This window comes from Bombina bombina, chromosome 3 (genome assembly GCF_027579735.1).
Source record: "Bombina bombina isolate aBomBom1 chromosome 3, aBomBom1.pri, whole genome shotgun sequence".
Taxonomy (NCBI): Eukaryota; Metazoa; Chordata; class Amphibia; order Anura; family Bombinatoridae; genus Bombina; species Bombina bombina.
The window spans coordinates 89,122,397-89,142,222 of NC_069501.1; the positions used below are offsets into that span (position 1 = coordinate 89,122,397).

Here is a 19,826-nt window from a genome sequence, read left to right on the forward strand (position 1 = left end):
AATCATGAAAGAAAAATTCTGGGTTTCATATCCCTTTAATTAACACATTTTGTAGGGATGCTAAATATTTAATTGTGGTCATTAAAAACAATGAATGTTGTTCTAAAGAAATATTAAATGTTTGCAACATTTTAAAGTAGATTAAAGTGAAGCTCAAAAATATTAGCACTATTGTGCATTAATATCGCTTGAGCTCAGTCAATATTGCTTTTATTTTAGCTTTCATATTAGAGTTATTTGTATCGCTCAAGCAATAGTCTGGGTGTGCTGATGTTTGGATGTCAGATAGTGCAGGTTCGCTAAATAATAGACTTCTATGGGGGTATTCAGTAAAATGTATGTTTGCTATCCCTCAAGTGCTATAGGGTGGTGCTATAATACTGGTTTACTTCAGGTCTAAAAAAAGAACTAAATTTTACTAATATTATCTAATTTGCATTATTCTTTTGATATCCTTTGTTAGAAAGGATACCAAAGTAGGCTTAGGAGCTGGGAACTAGATGCTGATTGGTGGCTGCACATATATGCCTCGCCATTGGTTTACTGATGTGTTCAGCTAACTCCCAATAATTAATTGCTACACCTTCAATAAAGGATACCAAGAGAATGAAGCAAAACTTATAATGGAATTAAATGAGAAAGTTATTTAAAATTGTATGCTCTTCGATTAAAGAAAAATGTAGAGTTTCATGTCCCTTTAACCTCTCCGCTAACTAAACCTAAAGTGTGGCAGATTTTAATCATCCCAATCTGTTTGGGATTATTGACATCCCCGCGTGCATGAGCAAGAGACAACACTGCACAAACAGCAGCTTGTGCAATGTTAAATGTGGCCAGCATCTCGCAAGGCCAGTGAACCTCGTCCGCCTGGCCCTCATAATTGTTGCCCTTTATCCGAGGTCACACAAAAGATTATAGCCCTCAAGGTTACAAATGTTACTACTTTTAATCATTACAAAAAATATTACACTTGTTCAGGAATAACATAACAACCATAAATATAACATTCAAATAAAATGCTGGAGTCTAGAAGCTGTGTTTTTAAACTGAGATCCCGTTGTTTTGTTTTTTTTTAACTCCTTTTCTTTATTGCTGGAAGTTATTTCAAAATGTATGAATATATTTCATGAGTTTTTAAGATGCTAATTAGAATGTTTTATTAGCAAATACAGAAGCTGATAAACCCAGTGATAAATGATATAAAGCTTTGGCACGGAATATTGTCGTATAAACAATCAGAAATGTGTTTAATAATTTGCTCTGTTTGTTCCAGATGCAAAGAGTTTAGCCGAAATGCTCATGAGGTAAGAGAAATATGTTTTCATATTCAGTATAAATCTCTCTTGGCACATAAATGTTTTCTGTCTCAATTTAATAGGTTTTGTTCAATAAAAGATGTTGAAGTTCCAGGATATTTTATGCAGCTACAATGCTGTTAAAATTTGTTTTTAAGCTTGTCCTTAAACCTATAGAAGGTTATGCATATATCAGGGATGGCCAACTAGAGACCCAGGGGCCACATGAAGCACTGGGCATTACTTTTGTGGCCCCCGGGAAATAGCAGCACTAACATGTGTTTTAGTTTTTGTGGCCCCCAAGTAAAAGTGGAACTAAAAGTGTGTGTTTTGGTGATTCTGATGGGTGGGTAAACAAGGTGACAACTCAAATAAAGCCCTTTGGAGAGTAGAAAAGCAGAAAGATTGTACCCTGAAACCATGGATATGTTTATAAAATATTTTATTTCTCTATTTAATAGCCATAAATGTATTCACTGACATATATTTCCAAACTAAAATAAACACTATATGAACCCATTTTTTTATTTTTTACTATTATGCTTGGACTGGTGAAAAGAACAAATTGGTCTGCTTTATACCTTTTATATCCTTAGGATGAAGGAACTTATGATTTAAATTGTAAACACATCTAGTTAAATCTTATAAAATGCCTTTATCAAAACATATTTTTTCTCTTGTGACTTGACTAGGGTGACAATATTTCCCCATAAAGAGGTAATGCGTATGAAAGTCTCGTATTGCTGAGCTGCTTTCTGAAAACACATACATAAGGTTCATTTTGCATTTGGTGGTTTTCAGTCACCTGAATGTGGTGTGTGTGGCCCTAAATAGGCAGCTTTTATAAGTATTCACCATTAAAAAACAAATTGTCACCCTAGATTATAAATCCTTTTTATGTATTTATATTAGTCCCACATTAACTTTTGCATTAATACAATACAGTTGTAGAGTAAGCATTGTCTAGCACCAGAACAGTTTCAGTTGATAACACTATGGGCAAATATAAATTGTATGTATGTTTATTAGAGTAAACCAAAGGTTGCACTCTTCAATTTGTTTGGAGAGAATTATGGTGATTTAGATATCCATTATTATTATAGTGTTTATCTGTAAAAATACTGGTTTAGTTAAACAGTGTATCACTTTGATTAAACACATTGTTATTAATATTTTATTTCAATGTTTTCTTTGACAAATTTGAAATAATTTAAGCCAGTGGTGGTTTCAGTTACTTTATCTTCTTTCTGGCTTTTATTTATCTTAGACCAGTGCTCCTCAACTCCAGTCCTCCAGGACCAGTAACAGGCCAGGATGTAAGGATAGAACTGCTTGAACACAGGTGGGTTAATCAAAGAGAATGAGTTGCTGCCTGCCCCCCATCACCCCCCTGTGCTCATCCAGGGCTATCCTCGCCTGCTGGCCTGTTAGTGGCTCTTCAGGACTTGATTTGAGGGCCCTGCATTATCTCATGCTAAGTATCTCTCTTTTCTCATCGGCTCTGTGCAAGGAACAAGGCATGTGCAAATACGATTACATTTCTTTATATGCTTACCATGATAACTCTTTTCAAGGGGCACAGAAACACCTTTTCTAAGATATAAGCTATAATAGTCTTTATATAACAAACAAACCCTATGTTGAAGTACATTAATAACAAGCTGCATTGGGTGTGGAGAAGAGAATATCCACAACAGAATGAAGTAACTACCTAATTAAGTCAATAAATCCATTTTCATTTATATTTGTTAATTTTATACATTTTGCCTAATTATATGATTTTGTGAATAAGGTCTCTCTGTGTCCCTTTATGCGCCATAAGCTGTTGGGTTATTCAATACTCTATTAGTGTGATTAGGACATAGCTTCAGGGAAACTAATTGAAATCATAGGTTCTCTGACGTGGTGTCCTGATTCACCTGTTTACATGTTATTGAATGACCCTCATTATCAGTTACATTTATCATTGCTATCCATTCTTCTTGTTACTGCAACTCAACATTATCTTATACATTCGTAAAACCAACTCAAGCATTAGCGTCATAGGCCTTAATTCATCAAAGTCCAAATGTCTGTTAAAATTCTAACACATGCCAAGGATCTCACAATTTATATTATCCTAACGGAAACTTAGATGTAAGACTCTCAATCTATCAGTCTCACTTTGTCTTTTCCACTTCCTGATTGTGAAAAGTTGCATATTTTACAATGTGATTCTTGTTTTTAACAGAGATAAAATGTAACTTAGTTATTTTTTATTTATTATGAAAATTACACTACCAAAAATATGTGTAGATCATTTTTGTCCTCAATTGCCGATAGGTCATTGCTCAATTAAAGGGACAGTCAAGTCAAAATATAACTTTCATGATTCAAATAGACCATGCAATTTAAACAACTTTTTTATTTAATTATGTTATCAAATTTGCTTCGTTCTCTTGGTGTCCTTTATTGAAGAGTAAAACTAGGTAGGCTCATAAGAGCTCAAGAGTGTGCACGTGTGTCTTTAGTAGTCTATGGCAGCAATGTTTTGCAACATTATTTGTAGCTTTGTTATACAATGTTGCAAAACTCTGATGTCATAGAGTACTAAAGACAGGTGCACACGCCTGAGCTCTTATGAGACTACCTTGTTTTACTCTTCAATAAAAGATACCAAGACAGCAAAGCAAATTTGATAACATTATTAAATTAGAAAGTTGTTTGAAATTGCATGGTCTATTTGAATCATGAAAGTTACATTTTGACTTGACTGTCCCTTTAAGGATATTTTTAAGCACTGCAACACAAGTATTACCTAAGTATCTTTGGCATGTAACTTACAAGTTGGATCTTGGACTTAAATGAATATAGGCCAGAGGCCTAGTTTTGCTCCCACAATGCCACAGGATACCCCTTGCCTTCTCAATGATGATTCAATGGGCGGCTTTTATGGTGTCACGGAGATGCTGTGAACAGAAGAATCCAAGAAGGAATTTGTGACCACATGAAAGTGCTGGTATCGGTCAATTTAATATATAGTTTTATCTTCCTATTACGTTTAGCTACATTCAGGTTTCTTAGAATTAATATGATAACTTTTTACTTTTCTTTTGCACAATATATTGGTCTGCACAATGATATTTAAATGCATATAAAGTTAGAGCATTTAAAGGGGAATTGTACTCCAATTATTTTTAGCACTGATCTGAAAGAGCAACAATTAATCATTAAAAGACATGAAACACCAACATTTTCTTTCATTATTCAGACAGAGCAAACACTTTTAAAAAAGTTTACAATTTACTTCTATCCACTTTGCTTTGTTTTCATATTATTCTTTTGTTGAAGAGATATATAGATAGGTAGCGTGCAAATGTCTGGAACACTATGACAGGAAACAGTGCTGCCATCATGCGCTCTGGAAACTGCTGTCATGTAGTGCTGCAAACACATGCACACTCCTGAAATTACCTTCCTGCTTTTCAATCAAGGATAACAAGAAACAAAAAAATTGTTTTTTCAAATTGTTTTCACTATCTAATTCATGAAAGAAAAGTTTTATGTCCCTTTAGCATTAGCAGAGAATACCTACCAGGAAGTGTTAATCATCAAATCAACATTAAAAGGAAATACATATCAGCCAATGCCATTGGGAATTAATGCTTTTCATCCAATTAATATTAAAATAAAAATATGTAGTAGCCAATGAGAATTAGTGCTTATCATCCAATTAATATTAAAAAGAAATATCTAGCAGCCAATAAGAATTAGTGCTTATCACCCAATCAATATTAAAAGGAAATATCTAGCAGCCAATGATAAAGAATTAGTGCTTATTATCCAATTGATATTAAAAGGAAATATCTAGCAGCCAATGAGAATTAGTGCTTATCACCCAATCAATATTAAAAGGAAGCACAGTATCTAGCAGCCAATGAGAATTAGTGCTTATCATCCAATTAATATTAAAAGGAAATATCTAGCAGCAAATGAGAATTAGTGCTTAATATCCAAATAATATTAAAAGGAAATATCTAGCAGCCAATGAGAATTAGTGCTTATCATCCAATCAATATTAAAAGGAAATATCTAGCAGTCAATGAAGATTAGTGCTTATCATCCAATCTATATTAAAAGGAAATATCTAGCAGTCAATGAGAATTAGTGCTTATCACCCAATCAATATTAAAAGGAAATATCTAGCAGCCAATGAAAATTAGTGCTTATCATCCAATCTATATTAAAAGGAAATATCTAGCAGCCAATGAGAATTAGTGGGAAGTACACACCTGGTACTGTATTAGTCTTAAACAGATTTTGCTTTATTTTTTTTTTATGCAAAAAAAAAAATCTACAATTTTAAATGTTGCTCTTTCATATGAATGATAGAACATTCTTGATAACAATTTCCCTGGAATACTTTTATATTTATATTTATATTTTGTATAAAACTGTAGGTTTTGGAATAAAGCCCTTGTATATTTTTTTTCAGTACAGGGTGTAAGTAAACATAGCTTGATTGATTTTCTGATAAGAAAAAGAAATAATAACTATTTGAAAAGCTATGTATTGACAATCACATACAGTGCCTGGGAGTGCTTTGACTAAGTGAAGAATGCATGCTATACTAATTAGACATTGTCATATAACCATTGTTTTATTTGATTACACCATGCTTAACATTTGAAACCATTAATTAATAAGAATTAAATAACAATGCTTCACATAAGTGTAACAAGCTTGCTAGCTCATGTATCTGAAATATACATCAAAATGTCTGGTATAAAAATCTTCTACTGGATCAACTTTTCCAAATCTGATTAACCACAACCGAAATTCTCTAGTGCACTTCAGTTTATTCTGATGTATCTATAATTGTATAAAAATGGGGAGTTTTTAAACACATAAACAAAATATAATTGTCTATTACTATAATAATCGGATATACATTATTATACATTATCATAGTGCAAGGAAGTAGCAGAATTGATGCTATTACTAGCTGGTTACAGACCATCTTTCTCAATCTCAGACCATCATTAAAATGTGAGGAGCAAGCAGTATTTCTGCTCACAAGTAATAAAGATGACTAATTATTTTCTTTGGGAGCCACTAAGACATGGGGTATAGCTGGGGAATTTGCGCATACCCCTTACAGTGCAAGTTTGCTCTTAGAAGCCTAAAACTGCTTGTTAAGGATCTGCAGCCATGATACCACAAGTTCCTAACCTCTCTACTACTTCAGAGATAGCAAAGTTAAATCATCCAGAGCTGATTTTCCCCACCACGTCTTGGTTCATCAGTTAAAATGTGTAAGATTTACCAATATGCCCTTTAGGCACTAAAATGTATTTACTGTCAGATTGAACAAGCACTTAATAACTGTCAACACATATATATAAAACCCCTAAAAAACAATCTCTCATTAACAACAACTTAGTATATATAATATATAAGGAACTTTTTGTTTTTCTGTTCTGGGTATTTTAGATTTCCTTAAATAAAGTACAAAGTTCGATAACTTGCTTTATTGGTCATTGGGTAGTAATACCATGAGCTGACGAGAACTGTAATAGATCAGTCTGAAATAAGGGGACTGCTAACAACCCAGTAAGCAGTACAGAGACCTGTATAATGTTTTGGGACTCAGATTTTCAATTTTTTTGTGGGTGTAAAAAAGTATTGTTATAGACCCCCTATTGCTCATTTTAAGAAAAATGATTAAACTGTATTGATTCAGATAGAGCATGTATTGAAATAATCAATTTACCGTTAACAAATGTATTTTTTTCTCTTGGTCTCATTGGTTGAAACTTGACCCCTTTCCATTACTGCATACTGAAGTAGGCTTTGACATGTGCACGATGTTGGTGTATATTGCTTATACTCAACAGTGCCTGCTGCACTCTCCCTCTGCAGGTTGCTTGTTTAACATTGTTGCAAACACATTTGCCCATATGCCCCTGAGCCTACTTGAGTATCCCCTCATGGAGAGGGACAAACTTAAACCAAGGGGACCAAGAGAAAGAGGTCAACTTCATTACAGAAATAAATTGGAAAGTTATATGTTCATGGACATTTAATTTTGACTCCCATGTCCCTTTAAGCAGTCTTACATCTTTATGGCCCTATGTAAATGAGCTTTAAGAATCCGTTAATCACTTTGTTTGAAGGTTTCAGCTGCAACTCACTGACAAGGATCCAAAATGATGAAATATATTTATGGCTTACGGTTTCCTTATGCAGAGACGTCTCTGACATTTTGGGGCTTACCTGCCCTTTTTATGAGGTCATACTTACATATCAAAGAGATCTCCTTTTTAGGGCCAATCACAGCTAAAACTTGATTCACCTTCCTAAGGCCAGCTATTAAACTGAGTGTGTTCCTAACTTCCTATGTGATTACCACGCATCACTTTGGCATTTAGCACAACTATATAATAGGTCAAAGGAACATGTCTAATTTACATTTAGGTAAACAAAATAAGTATGTTTTGTATCATGCAATAGGTTAAATAATTTATTTGAAAAAAGTAGGGTAAAGTGAGGAAGACCTTCAGCAGGATCATCTGGTATGATCAGTTTCATAACAGTGCATAGCTAGTTGTTTTTTATGTAGCCCTGTTATTTAACCCACAAAAAGTAATTGATATCATTATTGTCTGTTGTCATCTTGAAAATACCATCTAACAGACAGACTTAGCAGTGTACGTATAGATTCGTGTAGAATGGGCTTACCTCTGGTGACAAGAACTCAAGATATGTACGTACATCAATACAACGACCACAAAAATGTGATTAGTACTTTGAAATACAATAAATACAAGCAAAAATAATTTAATGGCAAATAACCACATGTAACTGGCTAAATCACATATGAGATTTTTAGGCTATTCAAGAGGTGAAATCAAGAGGATAAATTCCTTATATTTAAGACCTGTCTAAAAATGTAAGGTTATTTGGTTATCTTCCATTCAACAGGAATTAAAACTTCTCTCTGTGAACTTGTAATCTGGAAAAAGCTTTCGTGACCATGAGTTCAGTAATGTAGGGCAAGCAATTTGAAACGCACGGTTGTGTATACAGGGTACATCGTGGTCGATAGGGGGTTAAAATTAAAGATAAAATTACATAATTTGTAGATGTTGGTGTCCTGAAATGACTTTCCCCAGATCTAAGAGTCTATATCATATGTGCAAGATAATAAACTGTTTGGATATAGCTGTGAAATAGTGTTAAAGTTGCCCAAAATGCAGTTTTGAGGAGTTCTCAAGCGCCTACAGGTGTTGTATTCGATAACCCAAAAATTGTCTTCAAAAGTGATTCAAAAAAGTATTGTGATCACCAAGATCTTTTTGGCTTCATAGACAAAAATAGGACTTTTATAAAGGATCCAAAAACCCATTTGCAAGTGCAGAAATCAAACAAAAATGTGCTATTTTGATCGCACAAAATAAAAAAGTAGCCTTTGGCCCAAAAAAAGAGTCAGAATCACCACTCCCAACAGATTGTGATCGAGGCCTTAATGAATTTGGTCAAAAGTGTAAAATGTTTTGTCTAAGGGTATGTGTGTGTGTGTGTGTGTAGGGGGGGTTAGAGGGTGTGTAAGTGTGTGTGGGGGGGCTTAGAGAGTGTGTGGGGGGGGGTTAGAGTGTGTGTGGGGGGGCTTAGAGTGTGTGTGTGGGGGGTTAGAGTGTGTGTGTGGGGGCTTAGAGGGTGTGTGTGTGTAAAAAAAAAAATATATATATATCATGCCTGTATACATTACAAGTGTTCAGGGTTTTTTGCCAACCAGTCAACATTTATGAGATGTCCTGAATTTGGGTCTGGGAAATCTTGTCAACTTGTCTTATGGTGCACATTTTTTTTTAACTAATGTTTTAAAATAGTTTCTACTGCAAGCAACACGATTCTGCAAGGGCCCCTGTAAATTCTTATTATAAATTCAAGGCTTGATTCAGTAAAATCTGCAGGACAATAAACCTTACTAGCTTTATTGTGTTCATGCATCACTGTTACACTGAGATTCTTAAGGGCAAAGTGAACACCTTGATAGTGTAATATAAAAAGTATAATTATGCATAGTAAAACAGCTTTGCAATATCTTTTAGTTATTAATTTTCTTCACTTTTCTTGAAATTTAAGACTGAATATTGTGGGTTTCCAGTAGTAAGAACTGAAAGTGCACATGACACATGCACAAGCCTAACCGTGCCACATATCTATCTCTAATTGTCATTAATGGAGATGATAACATAAGAACTGCAAAACAAAGCAGGTTTTAGTAGCATAAAGAATGTGGCTAGCTGTGTCTTCTTCAGAAGAAATCCTGGCTTTGTTATTTCAAATAAGCCAAGTCTGCAGGATAGAGTTTGGCTTTTGAAAATGATCTGCAGCAAACAAGGTGTTGATGCATTGAAAACATTGTCACACTCACCTTATGTGTTAAGTTATTATAGAATATAGAAATGGCGGTGCTGTCCCTCACAGGTTGTGAAAGCCAGAAGGCCCCATAATGAAAATGTCTGTGCTTCCAATGAACGTCAGAAACAAGGAGCAGACAATAGTGAAATACAGACACACTCAGAAAATAGCACTAAATGACAATTTTCCATTTTGTGCTTTTCTTTTTCCGAATGTATCTGTATTTCACCATTGTTTTGTTCCTGGGGTTCATTGGAAGCAGGTATGGTGTTTGAATCATGATTCTATAGGTACAGTTAGCATATGTACTTATGGCGCTTAAACAATAAACGTTTTGCTTTTTATGTACATTTTCTTATCTTTAATGTACACTACAACACATCACAGAGTGTGCTAAGAAGTATAAAGCATATAGCTAACCAGCAATGAAAAAAAAAAGCATTTTTTTGTTTTTCAATGCCAAGATTGGCACCATTTGCACATACTGGGTGTCAGTTAAACTACCTATCAGTACCCCAGTATACCTTTGACTACCATAAGCCACATAAAGGTTTTGTCTCTTTACAGATGATATATGAATTGTTTTCTGTCTATAGCCCCAAGAGTTTTATGGTTACTGAGCCTTTAAAAAATGTTTTCTAGTTTCAAATCTACATAGAGAAACATTACATATATATATATAGGGTCCAAATATGAGGGCACTACAGGATTTAATTCATAAAAGATTATTAAACACTTAGTTCATAATCCAACATTTTTCATCTGATAAATGTCGATGTTTTAGCTTCTAGTTCAAGCCTTTTTCAAGACAATCTATAATACAGATAAGCATATTACAATATTAACAGACATATAGGAAAACGGCATAATTAATAGGCCATGTACCTTTAAATAAAATATATACAAAAAAACACATACAAAAATCACCTTACTAACACCCTACTACATGTATAGCTAATATCCCCTTATGGTCAATATGGGGACACAGAAATTAAAATGTGTAAGCGACATCAGTATTCATAAAACAGTCTGACCAATGGATTTTGATCCCATATTATATTAGCAAATTATTCAAACTTCACAAAGTATAAAGTGGCCGTGATAGAATAATATTTCTTCTTTAAACGGCATCAAAACAACATCATGTTACATACCTTTTTTGGTTAGAAGTAAACGCTCAGCGTGTATAACGCCATTGAGTAGCTGTATATTTACTAGGGAGCGGCTACGGTCATTTAAATTAGCCGGTAAAATCCTATTGGGCTGCATCATATGACGCTTCAGGGGGAGTGAAATTGTGTCATATTACTAATCAAGCGTACGTATTTGATACTATGTATTCATTGCAGAGGATACAATGTAATCAAAACATATGTTAACTGTTGCGGTATTCTTATATATCACATTTGCAATACCAGAGACCTTGTTAGAGGTCGTTTACTTGTATCAGACTTTAAAATACCAGCGGCGATTAGACACAGCAATATCACAGTACCGTAATAAATAAAGCCATATTTGTAATTTTAAACATACTTGTTTCAATTCTATTATTAGACATAGTTTTCGTTATACTTTTAACATGCTAACATTGGTAGTGCCCGTTAACGTAACAATAACAAACTCACATGTTGAGGAATAGTATAAGCCTTACTTTCTGACTACATGTATTTAGTTTATTGAACCATATATGCTAGGCTGTACAAACCATACATCTAGGTACTAGATATGCATACATAAAGGATGTAAGTACAAGTTTTTTTTAGAAAGATAATGAATAGTCAATATTAGTATTAAGACCCCTAGGTGTTAGGGTCCCTAATCTGTATATTCACTGTGTTTCTCTCTTAAGGAGCTCCTCATTCCTGATGCCCCATCTCCTAAGGGGAGGTATTTTGTCTATTATCATTGCTCGTAACATAGCCACTGTATGTCCCATTGTTAGAAAATGCCTGGCCACTGGCAGATCACCTTTACCCTCTTTTAGTGCTGATCCTTTTGCGCTTTTGTGATTAGCTAGTCTCTCCTTAAAGGGGGTACTTGATTTACTGATATAATATTTTCCACATGGGCAGGTAAGGAAATAAACAACATGGTCAGAACTGCATGTGAGTCTGTATCTAATAGTGTACTTCTTTGTTTTAAAGGGATGGCTAAATGTGGTCCCTGAATATAGTGTGTTACAAGTCACACAGTTACCGCATTTAAAGCCACCTGGTTTACCCTTAGGTAGCCAGGTCCTTTGTTCCAAGCTAATGTCATTCCTTTCAATCATAGTTCTTAGACTTTGTCCCTTTTTGAAAACCATTCTTGGTGGTTTCATGTTAGTAAACGGTAATGTAGGGTCTTTAGCTAGAAGAGGCCAATTTGTAGTTAATGTTTTTCTAATATGGTTACTAATTGGGGAGTAGGTGGTAATAAAGTTTAAAGCATATTGGGGTTCCTTCAATTTTTTTAAGTTTCTTGAGTAATGTTAATTGGTCCAAGCCACATATGTCAGTCCACATGTTGTCTATTTCTTTGGCTCTATATCCTCTGTCAATAAACTTTTGCCTAATAATTAAATATTGAATTTCTTTGTTATCATTTTCAGTGTTATTGCATATAACTCTAAGTCGTTGTGACTTAAATATAAAAAAAATTAGGAATTTTGAGCAAACTTCACCTGCATACAGCTGGTGAGATAAATCAGTGAGAGCTGCTGGTAGAAAATACTTAAAGCATATCATGAGAATTGTGAGAGAGCTTCAGAAATACCCTGGGAACTACCCCTGTTCAGACCAGGAAACTCCCCTGTCCCTAGGACTTATCATCCCCCTGGCTAGTTTGTGCTAGAGGATATACACTTTGGAAGCCTTCCTGAACACACATGCTGGCAGGATTTTCTGTACACCAGCAATCTGATGGCCATCATGGAAACCCTAATACCATATTGTAAAGACCAATCCATATATTTTCATTAAACTGTGAGCCCTTTTTATAACCAGGGCATAGAGAGGGAGCAGACATATGATTCTGGTAAAGCCTAGGCCCCCTGCAGAGACTTTACTACTGACTACAGGACAAGATGGGCTCCCTAGAGGTTTGGGACCTGTCTCAACTGAGACCTGAGACTCCTGTAATTACGCCTCTGAACCATATACATAAAACATTTTATAAGTCATTCCTAAGTGCTGCGGTTGTAATTATTGTTTTTCTGTGTTACCAGAGGAGATCTCCTGTATTGGGCATCTCACACAACTATAGATGTTAATGGCACCCGCTGACAAAGCTGTAGAGAAGATAAGTGAAGTGATGCTCATTAAACATGACCTTACTTTACAACAAGGCAGCAAAACAAGTGTTTATGAATCTAAGCCATTGGTGCATTACACCAGAAAGGAAAGAAAGAGATAAAAAATGCATTTAGTCTACTCATACCAGCTGTTAAAACCCCCCACTATATTATGTTTGATTAAGGTCCCAATAATAATAATAAATAATAATAACAGTTTTCTGGTTCAAATTGAGTGAGATGATTTTATTTGATGTAGGAGAACGTCTGTATTAAATGATTTGATTTCTTCTTTACAACTCATCCCAATTGTTGGATACATTTTTCTTTATAGTCTTTCAATTACTGCTTTAGATCTTGCTATCATAGTTTAGAGTAGTTTCAAGCAATCTTTACAAAGGTGTTTAAAGGACAAAACATGCATTGTCTTGTACAACACAATATTCTAATTCCAAAGATAGTAAATGCTGATCACTCCTTAATAAATATTCTTTGGTAAACATTATTGGCCTTTACTGCCACTTTAAATAAAGGTTTATACACTGGAAAATGAATTCTTGGAGACGAGATGTATTTGAATAATTTATAATATTTGTTAACACAAATATTTTGCCTGTATTATAATTGTAACAGAGCAAACCTTTAATAACCACTCATTCTTTTTCTAAAACCATTTTCCTCCTTCCTCTTTATATTTTCATGGGGAAAGAAAATCTATCAATTTCCCATGAGAAACTAACAGGAAGTTGTTGATGCATCTAAACACTCAGCGGGTATGTGCAGCTACTGAATCAAAAGAGCCTGCCTGCCTGATCACGGTAATGAAGCACCTTATACTCTGATTTGCATGCTGAAAGCTTCAGGAACCTTACTATAAAGCATTTCACATCACTGACCCTGTAGATATGCCAACATCTGTCTGCAAAAAAAAAAAAAAAACAGCTCCAGGCTGTGTAGATAGAAAAGTGCTAAAGAAAATGTAAACTAAAGCTATTTAAGAATGTGCATAGGTGGCTAATAACTCTCCAGTATGTTTTAAAATAAAACCAAACCAAATGTCTGTCGGACCTGATCCGACAGTGCGGATCAGGTCCGACAGACCTCGATGAATGCGGAGAGCAATACGCTCTCCGTATTCAGCATTGCACCAGCAGCTCTTGTGAGCTGCTGGTGCAACGCCGCCCCCTGCAGACTCGCGGCCAATGGGCCACCAGCAGGGAGGTGTCAATCAACCCGATCGTACTCGATCGGGTTTAATTGTTGCGATCTCTGTCCGCCTGCTCAGAGCAGGCGGACAGGGTTATGGAGCAGCAGTCTTTAGACCGCTGCTCCATAACTTGTGTTTCTGGCGAGTCTGAAGACTCGCCAGAAACACGGGTCCTCAAGCTCCATTCGGGAGTTGATAGATAGGCCCTAATGGCTTGAATGATCATCTTCTTTTAAATCATAGTTAAAAATAATTTCAGTCTGTTGGAAAGTCAATGTTACAGCATTTATTTTAGATTTATTCATTTTAGATTCTGTAACCAACGTTAGTTGCTCATTAGCTCAATTTTCTATCCCTAATCAAAGCTAACTTGATAGAGCACATACAAAGTCATTTAAACACATTCCAATTGCAAGTTTGAGAATGAACCATGGACTCTGGGATGTCAGTCCAATGATATCTTTTAACAGCTTGGTACAGAAAAGTTATCATTATTTGGTTTCCATCCACACACAAGAACTATAGATGCACCAAAGATCATTATTATTTGAATTCCATATTTCAAGGGGCATATTGGCTGAAAATGTATTCAAACTATTTGAACTTCCCCTCCCACTCCTGGAAAGTCAATTTACGAGATACAGTAACAGGTAGCTTCCAGACTCCTTCTCCAACACAAGTGGCATGGCAGAACATGACATTTTGATAAGTTTTTTATTGAGGATCCTTCCAGCTAACAAAAGTAGTCCAGCTCACTTTGTATTCTGACTCACCACACATAGAGAAAGGTTGAATACATTTATAAAATGTAATGTCTATTTACATAAGTTGATTAAAATGATTGTGAGAATCCATTATTTTGTGAATACTGTTTATGATATGCTTTTCAGGATTTTTTGGCCACAAGTCAGGAAATAACTTTTTTTTTTTCTATGAAACCTAGGTTGTAGAGAACTGAAAACCTTGCAAGGGATCAAAAGATTGATTAATTTAAAATGAAATGAGGCAGCTGATATATGTTTAACTCATTCTATTTCTTTTCATAATTTTTTTCTCCTTAGTAAAAATACTCGGACTTCAGATACTCTGAACAAGCAACAAACTCTACGGATGCACATTGACATTCCCCGAGCTCAACTTCTTATAGAAGAACGAGACACAATGGAAACTATTGGTATGTGTTTACTTATATAGAGCATTAAAGATATCCTATACATGCATTCACATTTGATTTATTGTGAATATCCTTACTGCTTTTCTCTACAAGTATTTAAAACTCTTAGCACAGTATAGCCTCAGACATTTGATAAATACATGGTTACATGTGTTGTAAAAAATGGTAAATCAAAAGTTTAATAAAATGGACTATTAAATAGGATTCCTATCTCACAAGTATTACTTACTGGTCAGGCTAAAGGTTATACAATTATGCCTAATGAAGATAATACAGAATAGAGAGAAAAGCTGATTCTACACATCTATTATATCTAGTGTGTACAAAGGAAAGCATTCAGGGACACAACAATGTTTGTGAACATTTGAGAATGGTGAGTGTCCTGCAACTTCAGTGTGTTTTGGTGACCACTACATTTGTGGTAGATGAAGAATCTAAAACACGTACATCAGCTACATTTTTTATATTAACTTTCTACAGTCCTTGGGTTTTGTAAAATACAGAGCACGATTAACTATTAGAAGAGAGATGTGTATTTGTCTACTAAGATTGATTTTCTGTTCCACATAGCCTTTGTACTGGTGTGGAGAAATCTGATGCACTTTGAGGAATAAGCTGCCTGGAATACTATAATAATTGGAGATATGCTATAAAAATGTCAGACCTGCAACAATCAAAATACTGTTACTTGTAGATTAAAAATATTGGCGTTGTTCAAAATATCACTTATAAGCCCAGGGGTTAAACTGCACAAATAAACTGCACAAAATAACCACACAAACTAACCATAATCATGGCAACATCCAAAAACCTTCACTTTTTTTTATTTTAACATTTAGAAAACAATTTGTATGGCCACATAGTGAAATTAGTTAAACTAATATCACTAGAGAATAACATTTCAATAATAGCAAAAAGATCATAAATTAAAAAAAAAAAATTATATCATTTGCAGAGATATTAAAAGTGACATTCCAATGGGAAAAAAATAAATGTTCTAATTTGTTTTAGCATTTTATTTAACGATATTGTTCCTTGCAATACCCAATAAACATGAAGCTAAAATACTGCTTGGAGCACATTATATTTCCTGAGCAGGAAACAGCCAGTGAGCCAATTAGGAGCAGCATTGGCATGTAACCACCAATCACTGACCAGCATTTAATTTTTCATTAGACTATCCCTTTAAAAAAAGGATTAAGTTACATATATGGTATTCACTGGACCAATTATTATTCCACTTTTAGTCAAATGTTCCACAGTTCAATTTTCTTTAGTGAACAATCACTGTGGAGAAATATATGAATTAGAATGTTTGCATTGACGTCTGGCACACTATCTGTGCACAGCCTTTTGTTGTTGCAGTTTTAAGGGACTGCCTAAGCCACCCCCAATGTCTGACCATGAGCCCACTCTCTCGACAAGGTCCACCCATCCATGTGCTGCCTGTGACCCTGCCAATACTGAAGAGACTAAAGGCCAAATGATCAAAACTTAATTGGGCCAGATGTGATAAACCACAATGACAGTGGTTGGGCTACATCTAGGCACTCTGATAAATAGCATTGACAGTCTGTTAAATCCAACTAATGAGTCTTTTGTGATTTGGTGCCATATGCAGCCCAGATCATGATGTCATCAGTGTGCGGAGCTTGGCAGGCATTTCAAAGTGGCCAGGTAAAAAATCTGCCTTTATTGAATTAGGACAGGGGCTTCCTAGTACAGGTGAGAATTCTTATAGAATCCCAGAGAGCTTTAGATACTTGGGACCTTGATCTATTCAAATAGATGCATTGTATAGGCTGCCACACAGCCAGTATAGCTGCAATGTTTAAGGTGCATGCCAATTTAGATAGGATATAATAAAAAGAGATATAAAGACCCTATTATGGTGTAATATTTAAGTGGGTGTTAATCTTATTTGACATGCATCCGCTTTAGTGTTTGACTTGTTGCTTACTACATATTACGTGTGCTAATTCAAGCAAATGAGCATGGCCAGTTTTGTTTCATTTTTTTTTTTTTAAAATGGCAAGAATCCTAGTATTGAGGATTTCCCAGTCCTACCTGTATAATGATGAAATACCACTTAGCAGATGGTGGCCAGTCATGTTCATGGAAAAAAAACAACACATTTAAATTAAGATCTAGATTTACTGTTCCCAAATGTCTAATAGGATTATATGTGACAAACATAATATATTGTCATGGTGAGATTTGTTTTGGAAACAGAATTTGAAGGCCTTTTGCAGTTAACAAATATTAATGAAATAAAGTACACCTGCTCTCCAAACTATTCAGCCAAAGGTTCATTGATCACATACTCCGGGTGCTTAATCTGCTACTGGTTTATATTATGAGGTTTCTGCTTTAGTACTATACAAGTTAGTCTCCTGTAATGTTCCACTATAAGAATTTCATTTATCAATGTCAGCCCTTTTTTAATATATATTTATAAACCCCTTTACTGCCAAAGAGGGCTGCAGTGAAAAGATATGGTGCTAACGACTGGTGCTAGTTTATTGTTTGTAAAAAAAAAAAAGGGGACTTTCTTAACCCTGCTTGCTGTAGCCATTATTATTGGGGAAAAATGCAGCCCATGCTCATTAGAATACTTTTGCATAAATAATTGTACAGAATAAATAAGAAACTAAATCTGCTGGGACTGATTTTATATATTTTATTTATAATTAGATTCCAGCACACTTAGTAGAAGTTTCACCATGATAGCACATTTATTTCTGTATTTATTCTTTATTTTCTACACTGACCTCAACCTTAACCCCCCCTTGATGACCGATTAGGGTTGCCACCTTTCTTGTAATAAAATACCGGCCATGCTAATTAACATACATTTGCATAAATAATTAAACAGCATAACTCAACAACTAAAGCTCATAGGACTGATTTTAAATGCTAATTTGTTTATAACTAGTTCATCACACTCAGAAGAAGTTTCACTTTGACAGGGGCTTTCTTTCAATATTTATTCTTCATTTTCAACATTGACATGAACCTTAAAAATACCGGCTGTGTCGGTAAAATACTGGCTGGGTGGCAACCCTATGACCGATGCATCCTGTACATCCGTGGTCGTTAAGGGTTTGACTATAACAGCTTTGTCGACAGAGACAAAGCTGTGCTAGAACTACGTACTTCAATTCCAGAGGCACACTGATATAGCGGTTTTGCCCACATACACAAGACCTACCCTACATCCAGCGCATGTGCACATCTGAACGACCGTTGATGTACAGGATACTTGGTGGTCATTAACGTGTTAAAAATACTGGCCACGTAAGTAAAATATTGTCTGCGTGGCAACCCTCACCCTGCTAGACCACAGTACAAATGCATAAAGATATACCTGGTTTTGCCAGTATTTATTCTAAGAGTAAAATAACAATTTAACTATTTAAAGGAACGTGGAAGTCAAAATGTAAACTTTCTAGGTTCAAACGGAATGTGCAGGTTTCCCAATAGACGTGCATTTTCAGGGTTTTTGCCAGTAACATGCAGCTCTTTTTTCGGATTGGCAAATTCAGATCTTTGTGTGTTGCACTTTAACAACAAGAAATCCGGTCCTGCAAGCAACTAAATGCTGCTTGCGGGGGGCATATTCTGCACTCGTTTTACAATGAAACTCCCGAATGCATGTGTCTATTTTCCAATGTACTTCTATGGTGAAATGAACCTGTTTCTCTTTTTAACTTTGTTGAAACTTAGCACCTTTCCATACTAAGGTAGGAGGAAGCAGGATTGTGCACATGTCTGGAGCAACATTGTTAGAAACATTGTTGCAGATGGTGCTTAAGACTTGTGCACGTTCCTGAGTGTAAGTATGCTGTTGTGTGTGTAAATATAAATAAATATATAAATATACATACACAGACAGTCTCTGTGTGTGTGTGTAGTCTTATTGCCTCAGCAAGGGAGATAAGACAAAGACACATTTTTTCAAGGGAAGTATTCTTGGACTTCAAAAATGTCATTTTGCTGTTGCTTTGTATGCAGATCTGTTGCAATGCAGTTGTTAACCCTGCAAAGGGGTTAAGGACAAAATCTCATATGAGAGCTGCAAGTTTTGCAACTACCAAACAATAAATATATGACTCCTCTAAACAACAGTGTTGTTGTACTTGGGAGTTAAATGGCTTGCAGTTTGCAAGTGGAACTTTACCTCAGTGTTTAACCACTTTGAGGGAGATAATTATCTAGGGTTAATGATGCAAAATGATCTAAAAATGTATATATGTTTTAGTATGTTTCTTTAATTGCTGAAAAGCACCTTGGATAAATGACTTTAATGGCCATTTTATATATTAAATAAAACAAATACTACACCTGCTATGTGTAGCAGGCATAGGGTTAACAGTATTAGCACTAAAATTCTTCTGGCTTATATTCCACTTCTTGGCTAGAGATCAGATTCATAACCTGCAAGGCTTTACAGCACACAAGAACACGCTGCCT

The 19,826-nt window shown here is 35.1% G+C and overlaps 1 protein-coding gene across 1 annotated transcript in view; it reads left to right on the forward strand.

Moving 5' to 3' along the window:
• The window catches only part of DSCAM (DS cell adhesion molecule), a 717,945-nt gene that overhangs the window by 577,416 nt on the left and 120,703 nt on the right, over positions 1–19,826 (forward strand). Inside the window, exons 27-28 of the mRNA XM_053705914.1 lie at positions 1,274–1,304; positions 15,241–15,353. Coding sequence (XP_053561889.1) covers positions 1,274–1,304; positions 15,241–15,353 — 144 coding nt within the window. The remainder of the gene's footprint in view (positions 1–1,273; positions 1,305–15,240; positions 15,354–19,826) is intronic.